General features: G+C 52.2%; 1 protein-coding gene across 1 annotated transcript; it reads right to left on the bottom strand.

Moving 5' to 3' along the window:
* Positions 1–1,811: 1,811 nt before the first annotated feature.
* On the bottom strand, positions 1,812–24,305 carry SCD (stearoyl-CoA desaturase). The gene is made up of 6 exons (XM_055817958.1): positions 23,934–24,305; positions 19,898–20,183; positions 12,392–12,522; positions 8,307–8,512; positions 6,817–7,049; positions 1,812–5,553 (listed from the first exon to the last, which is right to left on the bottom strand). The coding sequence occupies exons 1-6, from the start codon at positions 23,958–23,960 to the stop codon at positions 5,354–5,356; spliced, it is 1,083 nt and encodes a 360-aa protein (XP_055673933.1). The 5' UTR covers positions 23,961–24,305; the 3' UTR covers positions 1,812–5,353.
* Between the last annotated feature and the right edge of the window lie 577 nt (positions 24,306–24,882).

The raw sequence follows: 24,882 nt of genomic DNA, 5'->3' as shown, positions 1-24,882 counted from the left end.
GTGGGGCTGCTGCAGTGCCTTCTCCTCCACATGCCTCCTGGGAGTTTGTTTGCTCTCTCCCCTGCTCCCCAGGAGGTCTGCACAGCCTTCCTGGGGTCCTGGCCCCTCCTGGAGGGCAGCTGCTGGTTTCCCGCGGAGGTGGGAACCCATGGCTTGCTGCAGAGCTGGCACCCAGCCCTGGCTGCTGGGTGGTTCCTGGCAGGACCCCCTGCCCTCCCTGGTTCTGCTCCCGGGGACCTGGGCTGAGTACAGAGGGCTTCTCACAGCTGTGGTCATTGCATCCCGGCTCTGGGGAGGGGCAGCAGCTGGAACCTGGTTCCCCCCCGCAAAGACCATGCTGGCATCTCCTGCATGTTGAGTCCAGAGCAAGAAGATGCAGCAAACTCTCCACCTGGCTGCTGACAGCCTTCTGGGCCAGCCCGCAGCCCTCCCTGCGCTCCCTGCCTGGGCATGAACAGGCAGGCACTTGTTTGCCTGTCCTCTCCTACCCAGCGGAGCAGGCTGGCCCGTTAACCCTTCCCTTCCCTCCCCATCCGTGGTGGGTGGGGGATCTTCAGAGAAGCAGTCAGGGTGCATTGGAATTGCAGCTCAAATCCATGGATTACATAGGAAAGCAGGAGTAATAACCATGTGTGGAACACTTCCAGGCAGTGAGCTCAAAACACTGAGCTGGCGCTGGATGGCTTGATAATATAGGAAAATATATTTTAGGCAGGGGATTTAATAACAGCCTTTCACAAAGAGGGAGAGGCCGAGATCCGAGTTCCACTCTCATGAAATCCAAGCAGAAGGGATCATTAACTTTATTTTTAGGCTTGGCTGAATAATCAGGTTTGAAGGTTTGCCTTTGCCGTTTCCCTTGTTTTAGGAGGGGCTGTGCTGGTGTAGCTGGGATCAAGTGTGCATTGGCTTATCAGAAGCAGCTCCTCTCCGACACTTCCAGGGACCTACTTCTGTGGCCAGCAGATGAGCCAGAACGTTTCGTTGGGTTTTTTCCACAGCTCGGGGCAGCCGCACATCACCTTGCCTGGGCCGATCATCCACCTCCAGGTGGGAGAAGGTGGCCGGTGGAAGAGCCCGGGCCCTCCTCCCCAGTAACGCTCCGCCTGCCCCCCTGCGGCCCCGGCGGTGCCCCGCACGCGTGGGCAGCCTCGGCGGAGAGCTCGGCATGCCGCAGCGCAGCGAGCACGGCCGGGGCGGGGGTCCCCGGGCGCTGGGGGCGGCGGGGCTGCTGCAAAGGCCCTGCCTTCCGCCGGCTCCTGCGTGGGGCGAGCCGCTGCCGTGCGGAGGTGGCCTCGCTCCCTGCTGCTGCCGCGAGCTGTGCCCGAGGCGGCTGGGTGGGGGAGCGGGGAAGCCGGCAGCAGCTCGAGTGAGGTCTGCTGCGGGGATTCCCCCTTCTCCTTCCCCTTCCCCCCGCCGCAGGGGGGTGGGGAGCGCTCGGGCGGGAGGGGCGCTCCCGCTCGCCGGGGCTGAGGAACCCGCCCGGCGGTGGCGCCCAGCCCGGCCCGGCCCGGCCCGGCGGCGTTGGCGTTACGTGTCGTGCCGCATGTGCGGCCGCGGGGCGCTGGCCCAGCGCGGCCGGGGTAACCGGCAGTAACCCCGCGGCGCAGGGGCAGCCCGGGCCGGGCCGCCTGCCCGGCCGTAGGGAGGCCGGGATAATCCGCTCATTCACCGCGCTTAAAGAGCCAGGGGTGTTTTTCCCGGGTTCTGGCAGCGAGGAGAGTTCGGAAGCTGGAACGCTGCGTTCTCCGGCCCCGTGAGGCGTGGCCTGCTTTATGGAGCCCGGCCCGCCATGCCATCAGTCCAACACGTTTTAAAGTAACGTTTTTATTATGAACAAATAAAATTTCAGATCAGCACAACCAGATGTCTGTTTCCATATTAGTAGAAATTATTTCAAAAAGGTTGGGTGGTTTTTTTTCCAGTACACAAAACAGAGATACTACTATGCAGAAATCCCTAAGCTGTGAAAAATCATATCCTACTCACATTTCAACAGTGACAGAGCTCAGACAATGTGCAGATTCAACTTTCCAATCCATCCCTGAACACCCCAACACTTGGACATCTGCTCTTCAAAATACCAGCAGGGCTGGGAACAGTTTTGGAAAACAAACGGGCCAGTGCGTACATCCCCCTCTGCCGCACTCGGCCAGGCGGCTCCCAGCCTCGCCACACGCCGGGAGGCTGGCACAACCCTGTTACAGGCAGGGAAACTGAGGCACGGAGCGCTTTTAAGTGACTTAGTTTCATGTCATGCAGTGAGCAAGCAGCCAGGCTGGGCACAGGTCCCAGGAGGACAGACAGCTGTTCTAGCCACAAGGTCCCGCTGCTGCCTTCTCCGCTTCCACCTCTCACAGACTCACTTAAGCTAAACATACAGACAATGCGTCCAGGATACAAACATGCCACCAAAAAAAATTAATATATATATTTATAGATGTGTGATATATATATATCTCAAACAAAGTTCTACTTAAAGTGTTGTATCTGTTTCTTAATCTAACAAAAATTCTAACTCAAATACATTCAAAATCACCTGCACCCACAATTCAATGTAGGCAATTAAATAATTAAGAAACCCCTTAAATGTTCGTAATTCAGAAAGAAAAAAAAAGTTACGGCAAATAGCTGTCAATACTTCTATGTATATTAAAGAAAGATTTAAGGCACCCAGAGATATTTGCCAATCTACTGTTAAAGTGACTGGGCAAACACCAGGACTGTTTGGTTGCTGCTCCTCAGCTTCCACCCTAATTCCAGATTCTGGACCCCAAGAAGCACTTCAGATTTGAAAGGAACCCTTGATGTCAAACCCTGCTTCTCTGCTGACAGGATGTGAAATATTGCGGCATGTCACAGCATGCTTCTCTACTGTAGGGTATGTCACACAACACCTTAGGGGCACCAGCAGCAAGTAAATCATTCTGCCCACCTTCTCCCCTCCCCACACCCCTTTCAAATTGACTAGCTGGAGCAAATTCATCCTCTCTGGATATCACTATGAGTTCATATGGGTTTAGAGTAGACCGAAGTCACCCAGCAATTACAGAGCTAACAGTTTATCTTCTTTTTGAGGTTTGGTTTTCTATTTTTTTTTGTTGTTTTTTTAATTAAGTGGTAGGATACAACGCTAGGCACAACTCCCTTTAGCCCCAGCCAGCCTTCAGGCAGTCATGATGCTCAGGGTCTCCTGACACCAGCTGCTAAAGGGCTCCCTGCTCCATTCCTTCCTGTTGTACCTCTTGGCTGGAGACCACATCGCTCCTGACGGCTCAAAAGTTTGAAAGGTCCCGTTGCTGAGCAATAACAAGGCCATGGTGGTGGCAGGGAGAGGAAAGGGGAGGAGAAGGCCGCCTTTTCTGAGTAACAAATGTGCTTTTGTTAAGGAGAACATCACAGAGCTGTCCTGGCTCCTCACTCGTTGCACAGCAGCAGAAAGCAAAGCTGCAGAGAGGATGCTGGCATCCATCTCTGCTCGTTTCTGCCCTCCCTAGCCTGCCCCAGTAAGGGAGACACTGCAAACCCCACTTCAGTGTCACCTCATTCCGGCCACCTCTTGTGCTTTCCTCCAGCTCCATTTGATGCATTTAAGCAAAAACAATACTATTGGTACAACTAATAAGAACAAAAATTAGTAATAATGGGGACAGTTGGGGGGGAAAAAAGCACGTTCAGCCCAGCGAGGGCCTTGGCACCACAAGACCCAGACAGACCCTAACCCCAAGCCTGAACTCAAGCTGCAGTCTCTGCAACTTGCAGGAAACAGCTCCCACAAGGACTTCTTTCCCCAGCATGCCCTCCAGCTGCGTACCCACATTGGCTCGGTGATATAACTGACCTTTTTGCAGGCTCAGCCACCCTCGCTGCCTTCCTCACCGGCAAAGGAGCGAGGTGGCAAAATAGCTCGCCAAGGGGACTGGGAGGCAAGCTAAGGGACTAACAAGGAGCTGCTTTCACCTCCCCTTCCCACTCCCTCAGAGGAGCAAGGGGGAATGTCAAATCACCTCGGTGGACCCTGGGTAGGGAAGCCTGGAGGTGGCCCACACCAGCAGCAGTGCCTCACCTTGGAGGTCTTGACTCTCCAGAGACCCTGTACCGCCTGGCTCTGCATCGCTGTTTCTCAGGCACTTGTTAATTGACCGAGCAGAGGCCTAGAGGACGGAGCCACCTACGCGTGTGGACACCCTCACCCCTCCCTATGCCTGCAGGCACTCCCTAGCCCTGTGCTCAGCACGGGATGCGGATCAGCAGGGCAGGTACGGACACCAGGACATCCACCTGCCACCCACCAGAGACCCTGTTCTTCTAGCTCATAAAGCAGCTTAACTCCGCTGTAGAGCTTTGGTTTACATCCTTCTCTCCCTCTCTGTTTTGGCAAACTCCCATTTGCTGGCAAAAATCTCAGTGGTGGTGGTGAACAGAAGCACCCCAGGCTGGTGCTGCCCCACAGAAGCCAGTGGTACACCCCTCCATCTGTCCCCCTCCTCGCTGTGGCTCTCTAAAGGGGCCATGGAGCCCAGGGCCAGGCTCTGCCTTCAGTCCCTCCTGGCACAGCACACAGTGGGCAGTGCAGGGAGAGAGGCTGTAGTGCCAGAGGGAGGAGGTAATAAGGTCACCAAGACCACCCTTCAGAGCCCGCTGCTGCCACCAGACTCCCCTGAGCCAACGGTGGACCTGGCTGGAGCTCCAGAAGTCTGGAGGCTCTCCTCTCCCCAGCCAGAGAGGCCATGTAGTGCGGGAGAATGCTTCCCAAGAGGCATCTCAGAATGAGACAACTCTCTTTTCTGATGGCAAGGGAAGGGGAGACAGGGTTGCTTTTCCCAGGGAGAGCGATTTAGCCATGCCACATCTGTCAGCTGCCCCTGAGAAAGTAGAAGGGACAGAGGAAGGAATTCTGGGGGCAAAATGGTGGGGAGAGGGTCACTGACTTTGGCTCAACTCTTCAACTGGCTGGTACAGGCTTTCATAACTCCATGGTATGTAGCTGGCTGCGACGGCTGCTGCCTACCAGCTCCTCTGTCAGGAGAGACCGGGGCAATGTGAAGTGGGAGACAGGGTAGCAGGGCTGGAGAGAAAGAATGGAAAGGAAAAGGAGATCACAGGAGGGAAGGGGTGGCCTTGCATTATAAAGGCAAAGTCCTAGATCTTAAATACATCACGTAAAATACAGTGTGGGAGGAGAGTTAAAACTCATTATCATTATCTTAAGCAAACTGGTAGCATTATTCAGTAGTTAGTAAACAGAACATTAAACCTTTGTCCAGCGTGTTCAGAGGAGTCAGGAAGGGAGAAAGGGAGAAAAAAGGGAGGAAAGAGAGGTGTGGATGTGTGTGTGAAGGGGATCAGGAACTCAGCCACTCTTGTGACTCCCATCTCCAGTCCGCATTTTCCGAGCCAGGATGACTTCCTTGGAGACCTTCTTGCGATCGCTGGCCAGCCCCAGGAAGCACATGAGGTCAATGAAGGCTGTGGTTACGTTGAAGCGCCATCCAAACTCACTGGTGGAGTAGTCATAGGGGAAGGTATGGTGGTAGTTGTGGAAGCCTTCTCCTGCAAAACATGACCAGGGAGAGGATGTCGCGAAGCTCGAGGTGATGGCCCCTTTATCTTGGCCCAAAGAACCACATTCCAAAAACAGGCTCTGGATTGAGGCCAGGCTCCTTTCTCCTCTCAGCCCCATCTCACCTCTCTACAATCTACCACATAGCATTTGGGAATGATCCAGCATGCCCAGGCTGACCCAAAGGAGGCAATGACAGTCACAGAGGACCTATGGTGCCTTAGAGGAAAACAAGCATGTGGTGAGGAACTGAGAAAGGCTCAGGCTCACCAGCTGCACTAAACCACCAAGGAAATCTTAACAGCTTTTCCTCTGCCACCATGAGACACTTTCTGGTATTGGTTGAGCTACTAGCCTGACCTGCAGCAAGTCCCCAACAAGCCAAGCCAATCAATATTCCTACAATACTGGCGGTCCTAATGCCAAATCCAAAGGGCATTTCCAGGTGGGAATAATGCAGATAGACTTCTACAAAATTATCTACCCCAGTCAGCCACCCTCTGCTTCAGACACTGTCAATGCTGGTTTCAATGCTCACCCCTTCAGGGACATCACCTGGACTTCTGCTCCTAACCCCGCTGAGTTTCTGCAGTTCAAGTCCCACACTACTAAAAATCCACAAGCAGGTCCTTTGATAGTGGAAACCAGTGCAGCCCCAGTGATGTACAGTGATGCAAGCCAGTTGAGCGTTTGGGACTGGGAGAACAACTCAGGCCAAACGCTGACCGTGGGATGTACATTCCTATGTCCCCAAAATTTTGGGAAAAAACATGAGATGATCTCGCTTGTCTCATCCCCAAGTACCCCCAAAATAACCAGCTTCCCTGAGAACACATCCAAATGTGCATCTGCTGGATTTCAAGTTGATCTCAAAGGTCTTTTCCAACCTAAATGATTCTATGAAATCTAAGACAGAAGCAGAGACTGCAGCATGTTTTTCAGTCTGGTGAATGGGGCAGAGAGACCTTTGAGCAGGGTAAATAAAATATTGCTATTGAGATAAGGAGGTGCTAAGTGTAGCAGAGTCCCTTCCAGCCTGGAGAGAGGCTGGTGGGAGCTGATAACCCCACTGCCCTTATGCACTCACTGGCCAGCCTGGAAAGCACCCCCAGATGCAAAGGCTGGAGGGGAAGGGTGCAGGAGGAAATGGGGACACCTGGATTCACAGAAATTCCTAGAAGCAGCTGCAGCCCCCAAGGGCAGTCTCTGCTTTATAGTCTACTTGCAGCAAAAGACATGAATGTTCAACATACCTAGGGCCCCCAGGCTGACCAGGGGGTTCTCCCGGGGGTTGATGTGCTGATCATACGGCCGGTTGCCAAACATGTGGGCAGCACTGTTCACTAGCCAAGTGGCATTGAGCCCTATGGTGTAGCGCAGGATGGTTGGAATGAAGAAGCTGATGATGATGGATTCATCCCAGAAGTACCAGGGCACTACAGTGGGCAGCGTGAAGCACAGCAACACCACCGAAGGCTTGTAGTATCTGGAAAGGAAGGGACCAGGAGGAAAGCGCTCAGTGGCACAGGCAGGACAGGAGGGATTGCTTCAGTCCTCCCTTTGGAGGATTTGCGTTCAGCTGTACAGGGAAAATCAAGTGCAGAAATACCTCACCCCCAAGCCCGCATCTTCTGTCCTGGATGCACAGAAGCCATGCCTAGAGACTCCCAAGTCTTGTCATCGGGCAGGAGGCTCAAACTAAAGTCCTGTTCTCCCCGTCTCAATCTCACATGTGCACAAGGCAATGTCCCAATCACCGTAAGTCCAGACACCAGCTGCTGCTTTTGGCCTCATCTGCCATTTGCTTCTCAACTATGCTGGTCCCCACAGAGGCAGCCCCTTGCTTGCAGAGGTCCTTTCTCCCACTGCAGCCCAGTGCTGCAACTCCTCCTTGCAGACTTGGCCCTGCCTACCAATATACCCCAGGAACAAGTGCAAGCAACAAACACTTGTGCCACCAAACAGATGAACATGTAGGGTCCCTCACACTAGAGAAATGGGAGTAGAGGAAGCTGAGCCTCTCTGATGACCCACAAGAAAAATCCCAGGCACAATAAGGAGGAAAGCCATAAATCTTGCTTGTTTTGTTTGGGACTGGACTAGGGACCTCTCAAGTGAGGGTATTTACTACATGGGTTCAGTCCCTCATCCCCACAGCCATGGTAACAGGCTTGCCTCCTCTGGGGATCAGTCCCAGCAGAGCCCCAGACAGCTGAGAGATACCCCATCCAAGAGGCACCCGTGAACCAAGACTGTCCTTCCCAGCTACCACCTCTCTCATGTCTCCATTTTCAAGTCCTCTTTCACCACACTATTTCCAGAAGACTGATGGGAGCGGGGCAGAGGCATGGCCCGGAAGGTGAACCACAGCATCTTCAAGGATGGCCCAGAGGCACTGCAGGTAGGCTCTGGTCCAGCCAAAGCAGCAGCTGGGCTGTGGAGGTGCTTTGTAGTGGGAAGTTCAGCTCACTGCTGGCAAGATGCTAAAGGGTAGGCGGGCAAGAAAGGGGTGTGTGAGGGCAGGAGGTAGCACCTGCTCCTAAATACTTTCTATAGGAGAGGCACAGCTCATTTCTCAGTTTATCCCACAGCACAGCCTTGGGCAGACCTAATATGCACATTTCTCACATGATGCCCTCAATCCCCTCATGCTCCATGAAAGGTGCTTGGGGTCCCCAGCCCATTCGCAGGGTTCCCACTCCATCCCTCATGGCTCTGCGCTGGGGCTGACCCCACCACTCACCTCCGCTGGAACATCACCACCTTGTCGGCCTTTATGTCACTCAGGTCCAGCTTCTGGCCCTTCTCTATGACATCCGGGTGCTTGCGCACCAACAGCCAGCCAATGTGGGAGAAGAAGAAGCCCCGCATGGCATTGTGTGGGTCTGCATCTGTCTCGGAGAACTTGTGATGGACACGATGGTCCCGGACCCACTCGTAGATGTCATTCTGCAAGGCAACAGGAGTGGAGACTTAGGGCCAGGGCTGGAGATGTTCCCTTCAAATTAACAAAAGGGCCTGAAACATTCAGACACCTAAGCTCCGTTGACCTGAACTTGTCTCAGTCACTTTATCTTTCATTAGGGTCTGGGGGTTTTGGCTTTTAAAACAAGAGGTTGGGTCTTCTTTGCTGCATCAGCTCAATTGTCTTTGAAACCCCCTGCTCTGGTGAGCTGCGTTTTCTCTCTCGGTGCAACAGGCTAACCTCAGGCTCTGCTTTGCAAACCCTCTGCAGCATCACGGGCTCCAACTGGTCAGCCTGTTCCCCAGCCCCTGCAACCACGAGCCCCCATTGGCTGGTCAGTGCCTCCTCCCTCACACGTTTGGCTCCTGTTGGTCACCTGTCCCCATGCCTGCGCGGGCCAGCTGGGACTGATCGACCTGCCCCTTCCATTCCTCCTGACATCTTCCATGGGTCAGCCTGCCTTGCTTTTCTCAGGATTGCCAAATCAGATCTGTTTAACTTGGGGGTGAGTTTTTTGGTGGTTTTTTTTTTCCCTATTGGAAATTGAATAGTCTTAAAATTAAGGCCCCTCTTCAGAAACAGAGTAAACATATCATTTTGACGAGTCATCAAAAATACCCCCTTCAGCCCCACATCCATTCTGCTAAGCTGCAAAATCAATACAATTTGGAAAATGTCAAAGCTTTCATCATTTGTATTACGAAATGATTATTTTGGCCAGTTTTGAGAATAGATTTTAATGAGCCTGTGCTCATTCCTTTATAACAGGATTTCAATGTGCTTAAAGCCATGTCTTACACCATCCTACAAAACATGAAACACAGATCCAAGCACACATCTGTTGCCTGCTCCTTAATCTCCTAAGTACACAGGACTTTTCCTGAAAACACTTTGAAGGCAGGGAAGCTGCATAATCATCCCTATTTCTTGCCTGGCAGAGAACCTGTAGCAGAGATGCAGCTCAAATCCCTCTCAAGTGCTGTAACCACCCCTCCTCCTTCAACTGAGATAAAATGATTTACCTGCAGGCCACGCAACACAGCAAGGATGGACACGGGCCAGGATTCAAGTCTCACTTATTTCCAAACACTGGGAACTGCTGCCTTCCTTCCAGCCAAATCCTGAGCACCTCCAAGTGTCACCAGCCCTTACTGGTGTTAGCCAGGGCTCGGTCACTCAGCATTCCCCACTAGTACACTGTCCAGCTGGGACAGAGTGAAATTCCTTCTCAGTACCTGCCACAGTGCTGTGTTTTGGATTTGGTGTGAGAACAGCGTTGATAACGCACTGATGTTTTTAGTTGCTGATGGTTTATGTTGATACCAAGTCAAGGACTTTCCCATTTCTCAGGCCATGCCAGCGAGAGGGCTGGAGGGGCACAAGAAACTGGGACAGGACACAGCCAGGACAGGTGACCTGTCTAGCCAACTAGTCTAGTGAACTAGCCAGAGGGGTATTCCATACCATGGAATGTCATGCTCTGTACAAAAACTGGGGGGGCAGGATTGGCCCAGGCCTGCTGATCACTGCTGGGGGACTGGCTGGGCACTGGTCAGCAGGTGGTGAGCAGTTGTACTGTGCATCACTTGGTGGGTTTTGGTTTGATGCTTTAGGTTTTTTTTTCCTTTTGGGCTTGATTCCTCTCTCTCCCCCCCCCTTTTCATTACGGTTGTTATTCTTCTTATTATTACTTTATTTTATGTTATTTCTATTCTTAAATTGTTCTTATTTCAACCCACAAGTTTTACCTTTTCCCTGATTCTCCTCCCCATCCCGCTGGGGGTGTGGAAGGCAGTGAGGAAGCAGCTGTGTAGTGCTTAGCTGCTGGCTGAGGTTAAACCATGATGTAAGCAGAGAAACAGGGCCATTACTCCTGCCAGAATGTTTCACCTGTGACCCAAAGCCTCTCACATTCCAGACAATACATAGTGTCACCTAACACGAGAAAGTGCAGCCTGAAAGCTGACAGACAGCTTGGGCTTGCCCATCTTGGGAGGCTTTCTCTGTCTCTGGAAATCCTTCTGCTGACGGCAAGAGACACAGATTTGGAAAGAGACCATGCACCGCAGCTGGAGCGTGGTACCACCTCATCTTCCACACCCTGTCTACAAACACAATCAGGGGTGTCAAAGCTGAAAAGTCACTATCTTGACCCAAACTTCAGCATGTTATCTTTTCTACAGATCTTACTTTGGGACCATCTCTAACTACAACCTTGTCTGAATATCATGGCTTTCTGAGACCATTAAGCAAAGCCTGGGAGAATGCCTCCTTCCCTGGGAGTTTCCAGCTACAGGCTATATAACCAGGAGAGCTTCTGTGCTGCCGCTGCCTGGTCTTGCACAGGTGGAGGAGCTGACTAGGGGCAGAGTTCCCAAATTCTCTGAGATCACAAGCCACAGGTCTCCGAGTAGCCAACAGTCATTTTCTGCGGGACCTCAGGTAAGATGAACTATAGTCTTCTCTGGCCTTAAGAGTTACCAGTCTTAAGAGTTGCTACCGCCAACAGGAGTGAGGTAAATTGAAAATAAACCTTCTCTTGAAGTCATTGAAAGTAACTGTTATAAAAAAAACAAAAAATCCATGGGGAATGGTACTGAATTTTCAGTAAAACTTTGGATTAGTTCCTATTGAAGCTGAAATATCTGTCTGTCTCTCATCTTTGTCTGCTGCTATCCCCTACAGCAATAGCTCAGCAAATTCTTTCCCCCTCTGCCCTATAACCCTGTGAAAGATGGTCTTTGTACAGGACTAGCCAATACACAGCAACCCATCCCATTCCCTTTCTGAGTGCTGGACCAGTAGCTGGAATTAGCAGCTTGGTCCTTCCTCTTCCTCATGAAAGACTGTGGTTTGGTGCTAACGAAGGATAGGGAAGTCAATGATGTTTTAGAAAGTTTTTCAAGGCTAAAAGAAACCATTCCCACCCTATTTTGATTACATGTATGGGGGGCGGGGTGTCTCTGCGCACACTCCTGCACGTGAGCAAGCCTGTGAGAAGCCCATTGAGGTACAGCTGGAAGATGGAGTGCCACTAGAGCTGCCTCACAGCAGCAAACCAGACAGACCACCAGGATTTTTCTGTGCTGTGCCAATCTGGGTTTTCACTCTGGCTTCTTCTAAAGGGCCATTTCTGCTACACTCTACAGTCCCTAAGGACTTCCTGGTTTGTTTTTGTTAGGGACTCTGAAGTGCTCTCCTAGCATTAGGCAATATCCTGAGGTGCTTATCAGCTGCCTGCAGTCACTTGTGCCACTCTCAGTGGCCCCAACCCTTCTCTCCTTGAAACACCACTGACCTGGGATGACTATGAAAGCCACTGGTGTGACTGTTCAGGAATAACAGGGTTATTCCTAAATACCACTCTTCTGAGCCAAAGAAGCATCCCCCTAACGGTATGATCTCAGCAAGTTCTTGATCCTTCTGCAGCAGCAAATTCCACAGCCTGGCTCCCCAGGCCCTGCAGATTCTCCCCCTTTATCAGCTGTGCAGCAAGAGGGTGAGGCAACACCAGGAAAGCACTTAGCACTTCCACACCTCTTTCACAGGACCTGCACCAAGCACAGGGAGCCTACACCTTGAGGGAAGGGTACATTCCCGCTTTGGAGAGCTATCCTACCCCTGGTCTTGGCTGACAGGTCTCTCCCCTCCCAGTTCGTCTCAGAGTCACCCTCTGTACTAGAAAAGGTGAAGACAAGATGGACTCCAGCATCGCAGTGTTAGATGGAAAGGGCAGGTTGTTTCCTAACAAGAGTCAGCAGGAGAGAGTAACCTCTCCATCAGCATGTGCCCCATATCTGAGACAAGGGTTCAGGGGGGCACTTCCTTCTGAGGACCAGTGGCACAGGTGAGGAGATGCTTACCTGGAAGGCCATAGAGTTTGCAATAGTCAAGAAGATCCGCAGGGGCAGCGTGGCTTTGTAGGACCGATGGCTCCAGAGGCGGTGAGATCCAGCTGTTATCCCCAGAGCGCTCACCAGGAAGCACAAAACAGCTGAAGAGGAAAAGTAAGTGTTGGAGCAGTTAGAGCAAGTCAGCCTGCAGCAAAATTTCAGGCAGAACAACTCAAAGGCAGGCCGTCCCCCAAAGCTGTATAAGCAAGAGAGGCACCCATGGAGAGCACAGACTGAGGCAATAAAAATCAGAGTGAGAGTGCCCAAGCTACCCTACCACAGGCTTCCTGAGCAACGTGGGGCAAATCACTTCAGCTCTTCATCTCTGACAAGGGAGGAAGCTCCCCTTTACAAGACTTATCTCAAGGGCTGGTGCTTCAGTACAGTGCCGTCTGTCATGATGCAGGACCACCAAAATTGTACAAAGCCACCACTTCCATGTAGCCCTTTGGTAACTGCTCTGTGGTCCACCAGGAAACAGCTTCTCCCTTTCCTCCCAGCTCAAATAATCAAGAGTCCTGCTTTCCTGTTTCACCACTCCTCACTAACCTCTTTTGCATTCTTTTCACCTGGAGGTAGTAGATCATCTTACAGCTCTTCAGGGGGACAGCTCAAGCCCAGGGTCAGGCTTCTCTTCTGCTCCCTTTCTGAGCAGAAGCTGGCTCCAGAAAGATCTAACCTACCATCCCACTGAAGTCTGGGCTTCACCTTCAGCTCCACCACTGACTTAAAATTTTCCCAGAAGCTCCTGTTCCCAGGGTCTTTTTGATCCCCACCTCTGCCCAGCTCCTGCACCATTTAAGGAAGGAAACTTCAAGGCCAACCACTCACTGCAAGCCATGCCCGTGTGCTTCATGCATTCCCTCTCCACACAGGTCAGAGGGAAATCCTTGCCCCTCTGGCAGCCAGGAAAAAAAACCACATCCCTCTCCCTCTGGATCATGTGTTTATGTCCACCCTGGTCTGTATGTTCATGCAACCTCTGTAATTTAACCTGGCTTCCAGCACGTGGTCCTAGAACTAAAATGGAGAAAAGACCCAAACAGAGTCATAGCAGCATTACACTAGGAAGCTGGGGATAAGAAGAAAGTTTGATCTGAAGATTAACTCTTTCTCTATGAAGGAAGTGTCAGGAAGTTCGGCAGAAAGATGGAGGACATTCAACAGCTTGCCCTGCAAGCTCAGACATGGAAAGGGAAGGGTGCACATCTGTGCACAGGTCAACTGATCCACATTCAGTCCCCTGGGGGAAGGGATGCCTTCTTACCAGTCCCCCTGGGGAAACACCTTCCTTGGTATAAATTTGCAGATTTCAGCCAGTTGGATCAATCATGAAAACAGCACCTTATTCTTACTCATAAAACCATGGATAGGAATCGCTAGTATGCTTGACAATACCATGCAGTCCAGCCAAATGCCTCTAATCAAGCTTATCTCACACCTAGGAAATAGGTACTCTGCCAGAAACTTGTCTGGAATCAGAGCCCCGAGACATGGACAAGGCACTGTAGCCCTGCTCTTTCATTCAAAATAACCCAGGCTGTATTTCCTGTCATCTCCTGTTCTGTCTTCCTTCTGTCACCTCCTTTTTGTTTTTCTACATTCCAAACCTAATCTCTTATCTGCTAAAAGTCTGTCTTGTCTGATTTAACATCCTCTTCTGGCCCCTTAAACTTGCACAAAGTGCTCCTTGCTCCCATCCTGCTGTGTAACAGTGATGTTCCCTGTCTGCTGATCTGACTGATGTCCCATCTTCATCCTCTCCCTCAGCTTCCCCACCTACTACTGAACACGGTGCAAGCCGCAGACTAGCACACCCCTGCTTCATGTCTCTGAGCACCTCTGCAGTCCTTTGGAGGAGCCAAACACTCACTGATCATAGCAGATTTACAGGGTGCAAGAAGGGATGAAAACGCATGCAAATAAAGCAGGATCCAGCCTCTGCAAGAGACAATGGAGCTGAGCAAAGCTCACAGAGCTGGCCAAGCCTACACAGGGAGAAGGGAGGGATGCTGGAGCAGGGCGTTTAGTTCAGGTCTCCCCTTGGCCTTACTGGCAGGACAGCACTTAGGCTGGACACCCTGAAGGTCTCACACAGCCCCACGACGCTGACTCACGACCAGTTCCCTGTTGGTTTTAGATTTTGAGACTCATTTTAAATCAGTTACTATCCCCACAGCTTCATACAGAAGAGCAAACCTTGAAAAAGTACCTAACATACGACTCCGATTTGCAGAGCCTCTCTGGCCTCAGATACTGCAATAACAATGAAACCCACTCCTGGATGTTTCAGACACTTCCTACTTGCGGCAGAAGGGTGACTCACCACCATTCTCCCTCGAACATAAGCAGCTGTACCCTGCAAACCACATTTCATAAAACCTCTGGGCAACTTCATGCCTACAGTGCACACCCCAGTAGCTGAGGTAGATTTCCAACGGTGATAAGAAGTTTATGGCAGAGCTGAGAGCAGCATCCAGGAGGCTGGATTTAACTTCCAGCCTACACAGTATGAAAAACACCAGACAGGGAGTCCATGATAAACAACGGCAGCTTCCACTGGATGTGGGGGACAACTTGCTAGGGAAAGAGTCCAGCTCTCCACTGTGGGGCAAATAGGCTTGAGTTAATGGTGCACTGGGGACAGAAATTAACTATGCAATCATTCATGATCTTCAATAGTGCTAGAAAGTAAATGCCAGGTTACGTGAGTACAGGCCCTATTTATAGTCCTGAGTTCAGGCTTCCCTCTCTGGTGAATCCTCACATGCTGACTGGGACTTTTTTGGTAACAGAGGCCTCCAGGAAGACAACCCTGGCGGAGGACTGTGGTATTTCAGCTTTGCAAGAAGGAAGCTCATCTGTGTCTCTTTTATAGAGGCAATTCTCAGAATTTGCCTGTGGATATCAACATCAGGAAAAGATGACACCAGCAATGAAGAAATATCAGCAAGCACATGGAATCACAAGAGATGTGTAGTGGGGGATACCAACAGACCCAGAAACCACACAACCTAGTACTTGCTTTCAAGGAGCCTTGCCTGAAAGCTTTTGTTAGAAATTTGGAGGAATATCCACTGCTTTCAGGTGCCCCAGCACAGAACAGCCACAGCCTTCATCCAAAGCCCATGAACCTCCACAGCTCACGTTGACTTCTCTTGGAGCTGCGTCCCAGGTCAGTGTAATGGCCTCTCTAATGTAACTCTCTAATTATAATCCTGTGCTGCCTTTCCTCTTGCTCATATACAGCAGCTGTAGTTTATCTACTGAGCAGTCACTTTTTGTGGGAAAGGAACTGATTCTCAGTCTACACATACATGGCGTATCCCCAGTCCCAGGCACCCAGCCCCGCGGAAACCCAAGCCCTACCTGGGGACCATTAGCTTCAGCAGCCATACCTAGGAGTTGTGACAGTGACAGGACATAGACAGCAAGATTGAAAAGCCTGGTGGAAAACAGAAGAATCCAGCACCCTAATGACTCAAGAGGGTTCATTCCCACAAACAAGTACAACAATGATCACTGCACAGCCAGGGAATCAGCATCTCACAGGGAAGAAGAAAAGCTCCTCCAAGATCATCCACTAGGAATGAAACTGGAAAGAGTAGAGGTGAAACAAAGTAGCACAGATTTTCACAGCTGCCCTGTGATGCTGCCCCAGACTGAAGGACTTAGGACTCCATCAGCTGAGGTTTCAAAGTCATCTTCCACACCAGGCTTTGAAGTATCCAAGAGACTGTCAGCTCACAGGTGATGCTCCCAATGACCCATTCAACTGAAATACAAAGAATTATGACCTCTGGCAGTAATATACACCCAGTGCTCCAAAAACTAAACCCAAAACATTCCAGATTCAGTCATGTCTATATGACTCACCAGCCTTTACCTCTTTAGGGCCCAGATTCAGACCTCAAGTTATGATGGGAAGTCAGGAATGTGCTAAAGGCATTGTCACCTGCAGTCAACACCAAGGATGTTTACACAAAGAGGTGTCCCTGCTCCAGCAGGTGTCCTTGGGCTTCTGCTCAGTGCAAGGGAAAACTACAGCTTTCCACTGTAAAATCTGGCAAAAACAGAACTTCCCGTCCACACTCAGAGGCGAAGCACACCACCTGCTAGTTAAGCCTGGAGAGGACACCAGAGTGGGGAGGTGCTGCCAGAGGTAGTCTTGATGGGAAAGTAACAACTAACTTCTGTAAACATCCCCGGGGGTAGCACTAGCTGAGATTTTCAGGCTGTCAGCGTTGACTAAATTACTCAGCAAGACTCCCCTTGGTGCAAAGACGATGCAGCAGCAACAGCAAACGGTATCACCCCACGTTTCTGGCACTGCAGGAAACTGAGGTGTCAGAGCACCATGTCAAGAGGAACCATCACTGTTTTACAGACATTGTTGACCAGGCCAATAGGGGGTTAACACAAAGTATCGTCAGTCTGCTGCACCTGAGGGCCAGGAAGACAACCTGCAAATCATGTTTCCAGGGAGGCTCAGAGCAGTTAGAGGAGAAACTGCCAATCACCTTTGCGTCCTGCCCTCCCAGCCTTGGTCTCTGTGCCTTTTGGCAAATGACGGAAATCTTCCCATGAGCCCTGAGAAGACTACAAGACTTTGTCAAGTGCAGCACAGAGGACAGTAAATAGAAGGGGAGCTGGCTAGAAAGCGAGCGCTGGCAGGGCTCGGACAGCTCTCATTATGGTGAGCTCTCACCTGATCAATCCCAGCTCATTCTGGGAAGCTCTGTACCAGAAAAGAGATCAGGGGATACAATGCACACAGCAACGCAGAACAGCAAACAATGATGAAGGCAGGGCTGGAGAGCTTGAGAGACAAAGAGGAATTAGCACACAGAGAAATGAAAACAAAAGAGGACACAGTCACCAATATAACTGGTTTCAGAGGGACAGGAACATCAAGGAGACAGTGGCCTGGATGAAGAGAGTGTAAGCAAGGGATTGCTCCTTAGAATAGAATATAGAAGGTAGATCAGCTTCCAGGCACCACAGCTGCCTGTAACATCACAGCAGAGAACATCTGGGGCCATGTTAATTTTATATCATATGTACACAGCCTAAGGAAGGAATGATCTGAAAAAAAAACAAACAAGCAAAACCCCCAGCAACTCCGGAACTACCACTAGGAGAGTTCTCCGCCATGAGCTCATGGTGTATCACTGGGAGCAACATAACTCTCTGCTGCTCTATCCCTATGCGTAAAATGGGAACTGTCGTCCTCTCCTCACTACCAGGTGGCGCTGGGAAAATAACAGCAAGTCACCAAGATGACAGCCACAGGTGCCTTGCATGTGCTAAAGGAAGGTATGAACCAAGAAAAGGGCAAGGCAAAAAGGAGCAAGGAGCCTTGCTGAGAAGTCAGACCTGTGGAGGATCAGAGTATCCCAGCTCTGGTCAGCACTGCAAGAGAATGGACTACAGGGGAAAGCTCCGATTTGGTGGCAGGGTGCAGGGAAGGGTGGCCCTTTCCCAGAACAAGTGCCAAGGATGCAGGACAGGGAGCTCTGTGAAGCTACTCCAGCTTTAATAAAGCAGGATGGATCTCCAGCCAGCCCAGAACAGTGCGGCTCCCCCAAACTCCACGTCCTTCTCCCATTTCCAGAACATCTGTCACTCCAGAAGCCACCAAGGAATCTCACAGTGCCTCACAGTGGCAGGAGAGCAACTGGCACTTCACATCAGAGTTTACTGAGGAAGGAGAGCAGGAGAGACTGGCATCAAGTAAAAAGCAAGGCAGATGCCCACGAAATACCATGGGACGCCATACAGACATCTCAAACAGGCTCGTGGTGGCAAAGACGCTGCCTCAGAGACCATTTTGAGGTAAACTGGGGATTAGCAGAATGCAAAGCAGCATTAACCTTCTGGATCAAGATGCTCGAGCACACTCAAGCATCTCAGGGGAGCTCAAGGGAGAAGGGTTGGATGGATTTGGAAATCACGGTGCACCTCAGCAGCTTGAAATGAAACTAATAAACCCAACTCGCCTTTTCCCTCCTCCTCCTCCCCGCAAAGCCCTGAAGATATCTGGGTGGGGTTGGAGGACCCGGGCTGTCAGCTCTGAGCCTGGGGACAGAACATGTAGAGCAAGACCAAGAGCCCTGAAACACTCCTCCAAGGTCATACTGAGGCTGCGTGTTCTGTCCAGCCTTGCCACCCCACGGAGGAGGGCAGCCTGTCAGGTTTCCACAAGGGAAAGGCCCAGCAAAGTCTTCTCTCAATGACCCCCTGAAAGGCCACACGGGCTGCACAGGGAACATGCCGGTGTCTCTGCTTCTGCAGATGCTACAGCCAGCCTCTGAGCAAGTCCTGTGGCTCCCAGTGATGCTCATCCCCCAGGCCTCTGCCTGCAGGAGGCCGAGATGGTCCAGGAGGAAAAGAGGCAGTGGCCAGCCAGTCCAGCCACAATGCTGATGCTTGTTGCTCAAAGCCATTGACCGACCAAGTGACCCTGAGGGTGTGACTTTGTGGGAGCACCACTGACACTGAAAGCTGTGCCAGCAAGTCTCAAACTAGAGACTGTTGCTTTTTGATTCAGGATGCTCTGTTTCACAGGAAGGCAGGGGCTGGATGCAGGCTCTTGACCTCCCCACTGGAAACCGTTTGACTTCTTGACTCCTCCAGGGGTCCACACAAAGGCTCATGAAAAGCAAGGCTCCCCCACAGCTTGGGCCCTGGGCCCAGCTGCCTTTCAAGTAGTCAAAGGAGAAGTCTGGTTCCTACCCAGGGCAAGGTCTCTGAGAAAGGGGAGCTTTGCCTAGCTACCTTCTGCTGGGTTGTCCTTTCCGCTGGAATTTGCTGCCTGGAGAGCCGCTTATTTATTTTATGAAAGTTGTCAGGCTTAGTTCTGGGATGATGGGGTCTAATCCATGCTTTTTTAAGATAGAGAGACCTGAGATTCAGACTTAACTCTTGATGTTTACCTTCAGCACAACTGTATTTTGTCTCTTTCCCCACAGACTCACGTGGAGGCTCTGAGGGGATTTACCCTCCCCTGGCAAGGACAGGAATGGGTCTTGTCCTTGGGCAGCAGCCTCATGCCAAATCACACCCTATATCTTGCCTCCCCAGGCACCCCTTAAGGTGCTCTTGCTAGCATCTTTCTTCCCAGCTTTCTGGGACTGTCACAGTGCTCCATGAAACACTCTCTGTGCTTCGCTCCACAAGTGGCTGCACATTCAGGTGTGGGCTACTTCCAAGCCTAATGCCTGTGAATTCAGTTTCTTCCTCTGGCAGCCAAGCAGTCCCCTGTCAGATCCTTCCCCCTCACACGTGACCTTCCAAGAGACACTAGCAAGACCTCCCACAACTTGCTATGAAGCTGCCCAAGCAGCTTCTTCTAACAGGAGCTCTCCACTTACTTCCTTCTCCTCCCTGAGTCTGTGGGCCTGTAGGGAAAAAAAATACCACCCAACAGATTTTGGGTTTGCAGATGCCAAGAAACAAACAGAGGAACATGCTTACCCCATGCCAGTGTCTGGATCTTTGCAGAAGGTATCAGCATCAACCCGAATATGGCCCCTAGATGCAGCAGGCTCATAAGGATGATATTCCTCCAGACGTATCGCACAGGGGGCTTGGGGCCCTCTTTCTCCTGGTAGGTCTCATCAAAGAGATCGTCTATCATGCCCCGGTCTCCTGCCAAGTCCTCATGATTGATTAAGTCCTTTCCCACGATGGCATCCCCATTCCTGGTCACCCGGGAGGTAAGGGTGCCGACAGTGGTGGTGCTGGAAGCGGAGGAGAACTCCTTGCAGAGGTGGCAATGGACATTTTAAAGAAAGGAAAAAAGGAAAACAAAACAAGAAGTTGGTGGTTACCAATGCAGGGAGTAGAAACACGAGCAGCTAGGCTGGCAGTACCTAGAGTCACAGCCTGCCATCTCCCTGGCAGGCTCCATTCTTTCAGCTGAGCCCTTGGCACAGAGAAGAGCATGCTCTGGCCCCATGGAGTCATGGCCCGAGAGGGAAGGGGCCTGATCGTTATAGGGAGAGGAGGTATATGGCAGACAGGGTGCAGAAGGCACAGAAAAAGACCTGAAAGCCAGTCCTTTTTCCACAGTGGCTTTGGCGAGATCATTTGCAGGCTGCAAGGTTTTTCATTTTCCTTCGGTTTTATTAGTGGGCGTTTTTAGGTGGGCTTGTGGTCTGGACTTGTGTAGAAGCAGACAACAATAAAGGAAATCTTGTGAATGAACAAAGAGGAGGGAGATAAATAAAACCTGTCTGAAACACAGTTTTATTGTAAATCATGGGGCCGCTCCTGATATCCTGCCTCTTTGTGTCACCCCACCAGGGATCACTGGGAACATCCATAGGGGGATTCCTCTGGGGTGACTCCTCCTCTCCCCCTGCCTCACCTTCCAGGCTGGGACATGGTGAGGCTGATGTGCTCGGAGATCAGTGGGCAGAAGCAGCCGAGTGACAGACCTATGACTCCCACCCCATGCCTGCTTCTAAGCCCCTTATCCCACTCCCACTTTCCACGCTGGACAAAGCGAGGCAGGGAAGGCTGTCCTCTGAGCCGAGGCCACGAGCACGCTGACAGGAAGTTTTAAGCTGCAAGTTGGCTCAGCCTGGCTCCTGGCTCCCTCCTGTAACCGTGACACAACATTCCCTCTGCACAGGCTTGTTTGCCCTGGCTGAGTGACAGCCTGCCCGACCAGGCATGCGTGACGAAAGGAGCGGGCAGGACTGGCCCTAATGAGACAGGTCACTGAACCCTGAATCACTGATTTCCATCTCCATCATGACAGCCGCGTGCTTGCTGGTGCTCGCAGCCCTTTGTCAGGCCGGAGCTCCGGCCCCGGCGGGGCTTGACCCATGGGGTGCCAAGTGCACGGACACAAGTGGTGGGAGGGAACACCGCATGTGACCCCTGGCCTCCTGGGAACCTGCCCCAGGGACAGGTCCCCCCACACCCGCACCACGACTTCCACATGCAAAGGGGCACTAAAGGCCAGTGGGAGCCGGGACCGTGGCTCCAGGGAGCACGGCCAAGCTGGGAAAGCTCCTTTCCCAATAGAAGTCTCTCCTGAATCAACAGCAGATTTCCACCCAGGCACCTGGCATTTGTAAAAGACCACCATCCTGCCGTGGCCTGGTTTCTTCAGGGAGGCATTAAAATCAGGCCAGGCAGCTTACGTGGCCACCCCAACTCCTCCCTTTCCCAAGGGCTGAAACGAGAGGGTTACAGACACACCTTCCTACAGGGAGGAGCTGGCAAAGCTGACAGATTCCCCACCTTTGGGAAGTAAAACTATCTCTACAGAAGGAGCCCCGTAAGTTTTTCCTTCTGGAATCAAAGGTTAGAAGGGAAAAAAACTGGACACAAAGTATCCTGCTGCTGTCACTGAACCCAGGCAGCTGCTGAGCTTGGGACCAGCTCCTCTGCATCCTGACTGCTGGCCATCTCTGCCTGCTTTCCTAGTCAGTGCTTTGAGGGTACGATACTCCGAGCTGCTGGCAAATTCAGAGGCAATCCCCCCACCAAAAGGGCCGTGAGAAACTTCTTCTAATCCAGAGATTAGGTAAGAAAAAGTCCTGCCCATTCCAAAGTGTCAGATATTCTCATCTGGCATTTTGGCAGGAAGGCACAATTTTCTTCCTTGGCTGGCAGACAATCTACCAAAAAGACCTAAGACTTGTCTATGCAGGAAAAAATCCCCAGAGAGATCTGGTGGTATAATTAGATGGGTAACTCCCCATATGGACATGCTGCTTCCAGAGTAAGAATGTGGGGTTGGTGTTGCATTTTTCTCCTCTGCAACAGCTTATGTCACTGTCAAAGTTACACGGGGCAGAGGAGGACGAAGGAGAGTGCAAAGAAAACAGCAGAGGAAAAAAACCAAACTCTTCTTCCAGAATTGTAGTAGCCACAACATGAGGAATTTTACCAGCATACCTATGCTGCTGGAATTACACTGATATAATTGAACCGGTCATTTCTCACATGTAAACTACCCTTACATCAGAAGGGCTATAAAGCAGCTGTGAAACACAGCTCCATCATTACAGACTTGGTGGGGGGAGCATGGGGGGGGAAGTGGGAGGGAAAGTGGGCAACCGTTTAGCTAGAGACCAGGGAAATGAAGAAGAAAGAGGATTTTTACCCCCTTATGGCCATAGCAGCTCTTGTGGCTTCCACCAAGGAAAATGGGAATATGATTGATCCGGAGTCTGCATCTGAGAGGGGGATGAGGTCAGCTAAACCATTTTCCTGAGCTCTCCCTCATTTCTGAATGACTTTGCAGCTCTCATCTGCAGAACAGATGTGTTCCCCATCTCCCCCTCTGCCCCCCTCACCCTACCAGTGCTGAACACACCATAGGTGATCCTGGCACCCAGCCAACTGCAGCTCAAAGGCTCCCACGCTGGGTTCAGCCTTGGGGCCCCAGGGCACTGAATCTCAGGTCCAGTATATTTGAATATGCCCAACGTGACCCAGGGACAGGATTCTTTCCAGCCTCCAGGATATGCCCTAAAATGCATGCCAAGGCCATGAAACATGGTCTGAGCTCACTGCCTTTCGCATGCATTTTGGGTGGGCAGAGGAGTAAAGTTCTTTACATCACAGCATCCCTGGAAGGTCACAGCACGTGCACAAAAGGACAGGGCGAGACCCTGTGTGCTGGTGACAGGCAAGACAGCAGGGCTGTGATTTACTTCCACTCCTCAGCACAAGCAGAAGGGGGAAGGATGAGAAGGCTGGAGCAGGAATACCAAAATCCAACCCCTGCCTCCCCTTAGGCAAAGGGTGGCTGCCAGGAAGGGCAAAAACAAAATGAAAATCTCTAAAGATGCAACAGCTCTGTGTATCTTCCTGGTGCCGGGCTGTTACTCAGATCTTCTTATGCCAAAAATGGGCAGTCTCCCCACTGCATGTTTGCTCAGCTCAGGCAATGCAGACAACAGTCATTCATTTCATCTGGGCTGCTTTCACCTTGCGTCTGTCCTAGAGACGCTCCCTGCTGCCACATTTGACTTAGAAACACTGCAAGTGAAAGCCTCTTCTTGGTAAAAAATAATCATTAAAAAAATTAAGACAATAATAGTAAAAAAAAAAATAATCACAGCCTGAGCGTTACCAAAACCGCCACAACCTCCTGGCACAAAAGCCTTTCCCGGACAGCCTTTACCACCATGCCGCGACGGCAGTTTCCAAGACAAACCTGCATTTGACGCCCGGCGTGCCCGGGGCGCGCGCCGCGGGCAGGGACCCCGAGGCCGCTACCGGCCTCGCGCACGCTGCGCCGCGAGGCTCGGGCGATGGCCCAGGCCAGCACCGAGCGGCATCGCCGCGCCGCCGAGAAGCGGCACCGGGAGGGCACCGGCGCGGACACGCGTGCGCGAGCGCGCACGGACACGCGTGGATGCCCAGACCCCTTTCCCACAAGACAGCCGCCGGGCAGCGCCGCCGGCGCCGCGGGGAGGAAGGGGGAAGGGGTGAGGGGAAGACAAAGCCCCGGCAGCCCCCGGCCCGCCGGCAGCCCCCCACTCACCTCCTCCTGCAGCAAGTGCGCAGGCATGGCCGGCCTCGTCTCTGGTCCTCGGCGGCGGAAGGCGGGCGCGCAGGTCCCCGGCGGCGGCAGAAGGCTGGCGGCGGCCCCTCGCCCGGCGAGCTGTGCGGCCGGAAGGCGGGCGCGGGGGTATTTAAGCGGGGCTGCTCGCCTGGGGGCTGGCGGGGTTGGGCTCTCCGCGCCCCGGCCTCCCGGTGACCCCCTGCCCACGGTGGGGATGCGCGGGGTCAGCGCGGCGGGCGGCGAGTCGCGACTCTCGGCGTGCCCGGGAGGGGAGGGGGGGCGGGGCGCGCCGGGGGGCGGGAGGAAGGATGCCGAGGAAGAGTAGGATGGCGAGGGCCAGGCTCTCTCATGATGCCTGGCTGCTTTTTTTCCTCGCTTTTTTTTTTTTTCTTTCCTCTTTTTTTTCCCCCTCCTCCTCGCGAGCCGATTGGCTGCGGGAAATTTGGTGCCACCTCGGCCCGCGCTCGCCATTGGCCGCCCGCAATCTGCTGTTCGCTCCCCGCGGCGCGCGCCCCGCGCGGCCCCGGCCCCGCGCGGCCGTTGGGGGTGTCGGGGCGCCCCCTCGCCAGCTGCTGCGGCGGGGAGGGAGGGGGCTTCAGCGCAAAACTTCCGCGCCGTGTAGGGGGTCTGCGTGAGAAGCGTGTTACACACACATGCAGTAAGTAAAAATGGTCCATCTCTGCCAGGGAAAGCACACCCACAGCTGTGTGTCCGGGTCAGCACGTACTCTGTTCAGGTGTTTATCTCGATACGCAGCAACAGTCTGGAAAATGTTGGCTGTAACGTTTTACGTAGAATCCTGGCCGTTTCCCCCCAGAAAACAGTCCCTTTTGGCAGAGGGTGGAAGGAAAAAGGAGCCGCTCAGTTTGCTGTCGGCTGTTTTCTGTAACAAACCTGCTCACTAGCCAGTAATGCCAGCAACAGGAAA

The sequence above is a fragment of the Falco peregrinus genome, chromosome 1 (genome assembly GCF_023634155.1).
Source record: "Falco peregrinus isolate bFalPer1 chromosome 1, bFalPer1.pri, whole genome shotgun sequence".
Taxonomy (NCBI): Eukaryota; Metazoa; Chordata; class Aves; order Falconiformes; family Falconidae; genus Falco; species Falco peregrinus.
This window is presented reverse-complemented; position numbering and strand designations above follow the sequence as displayed.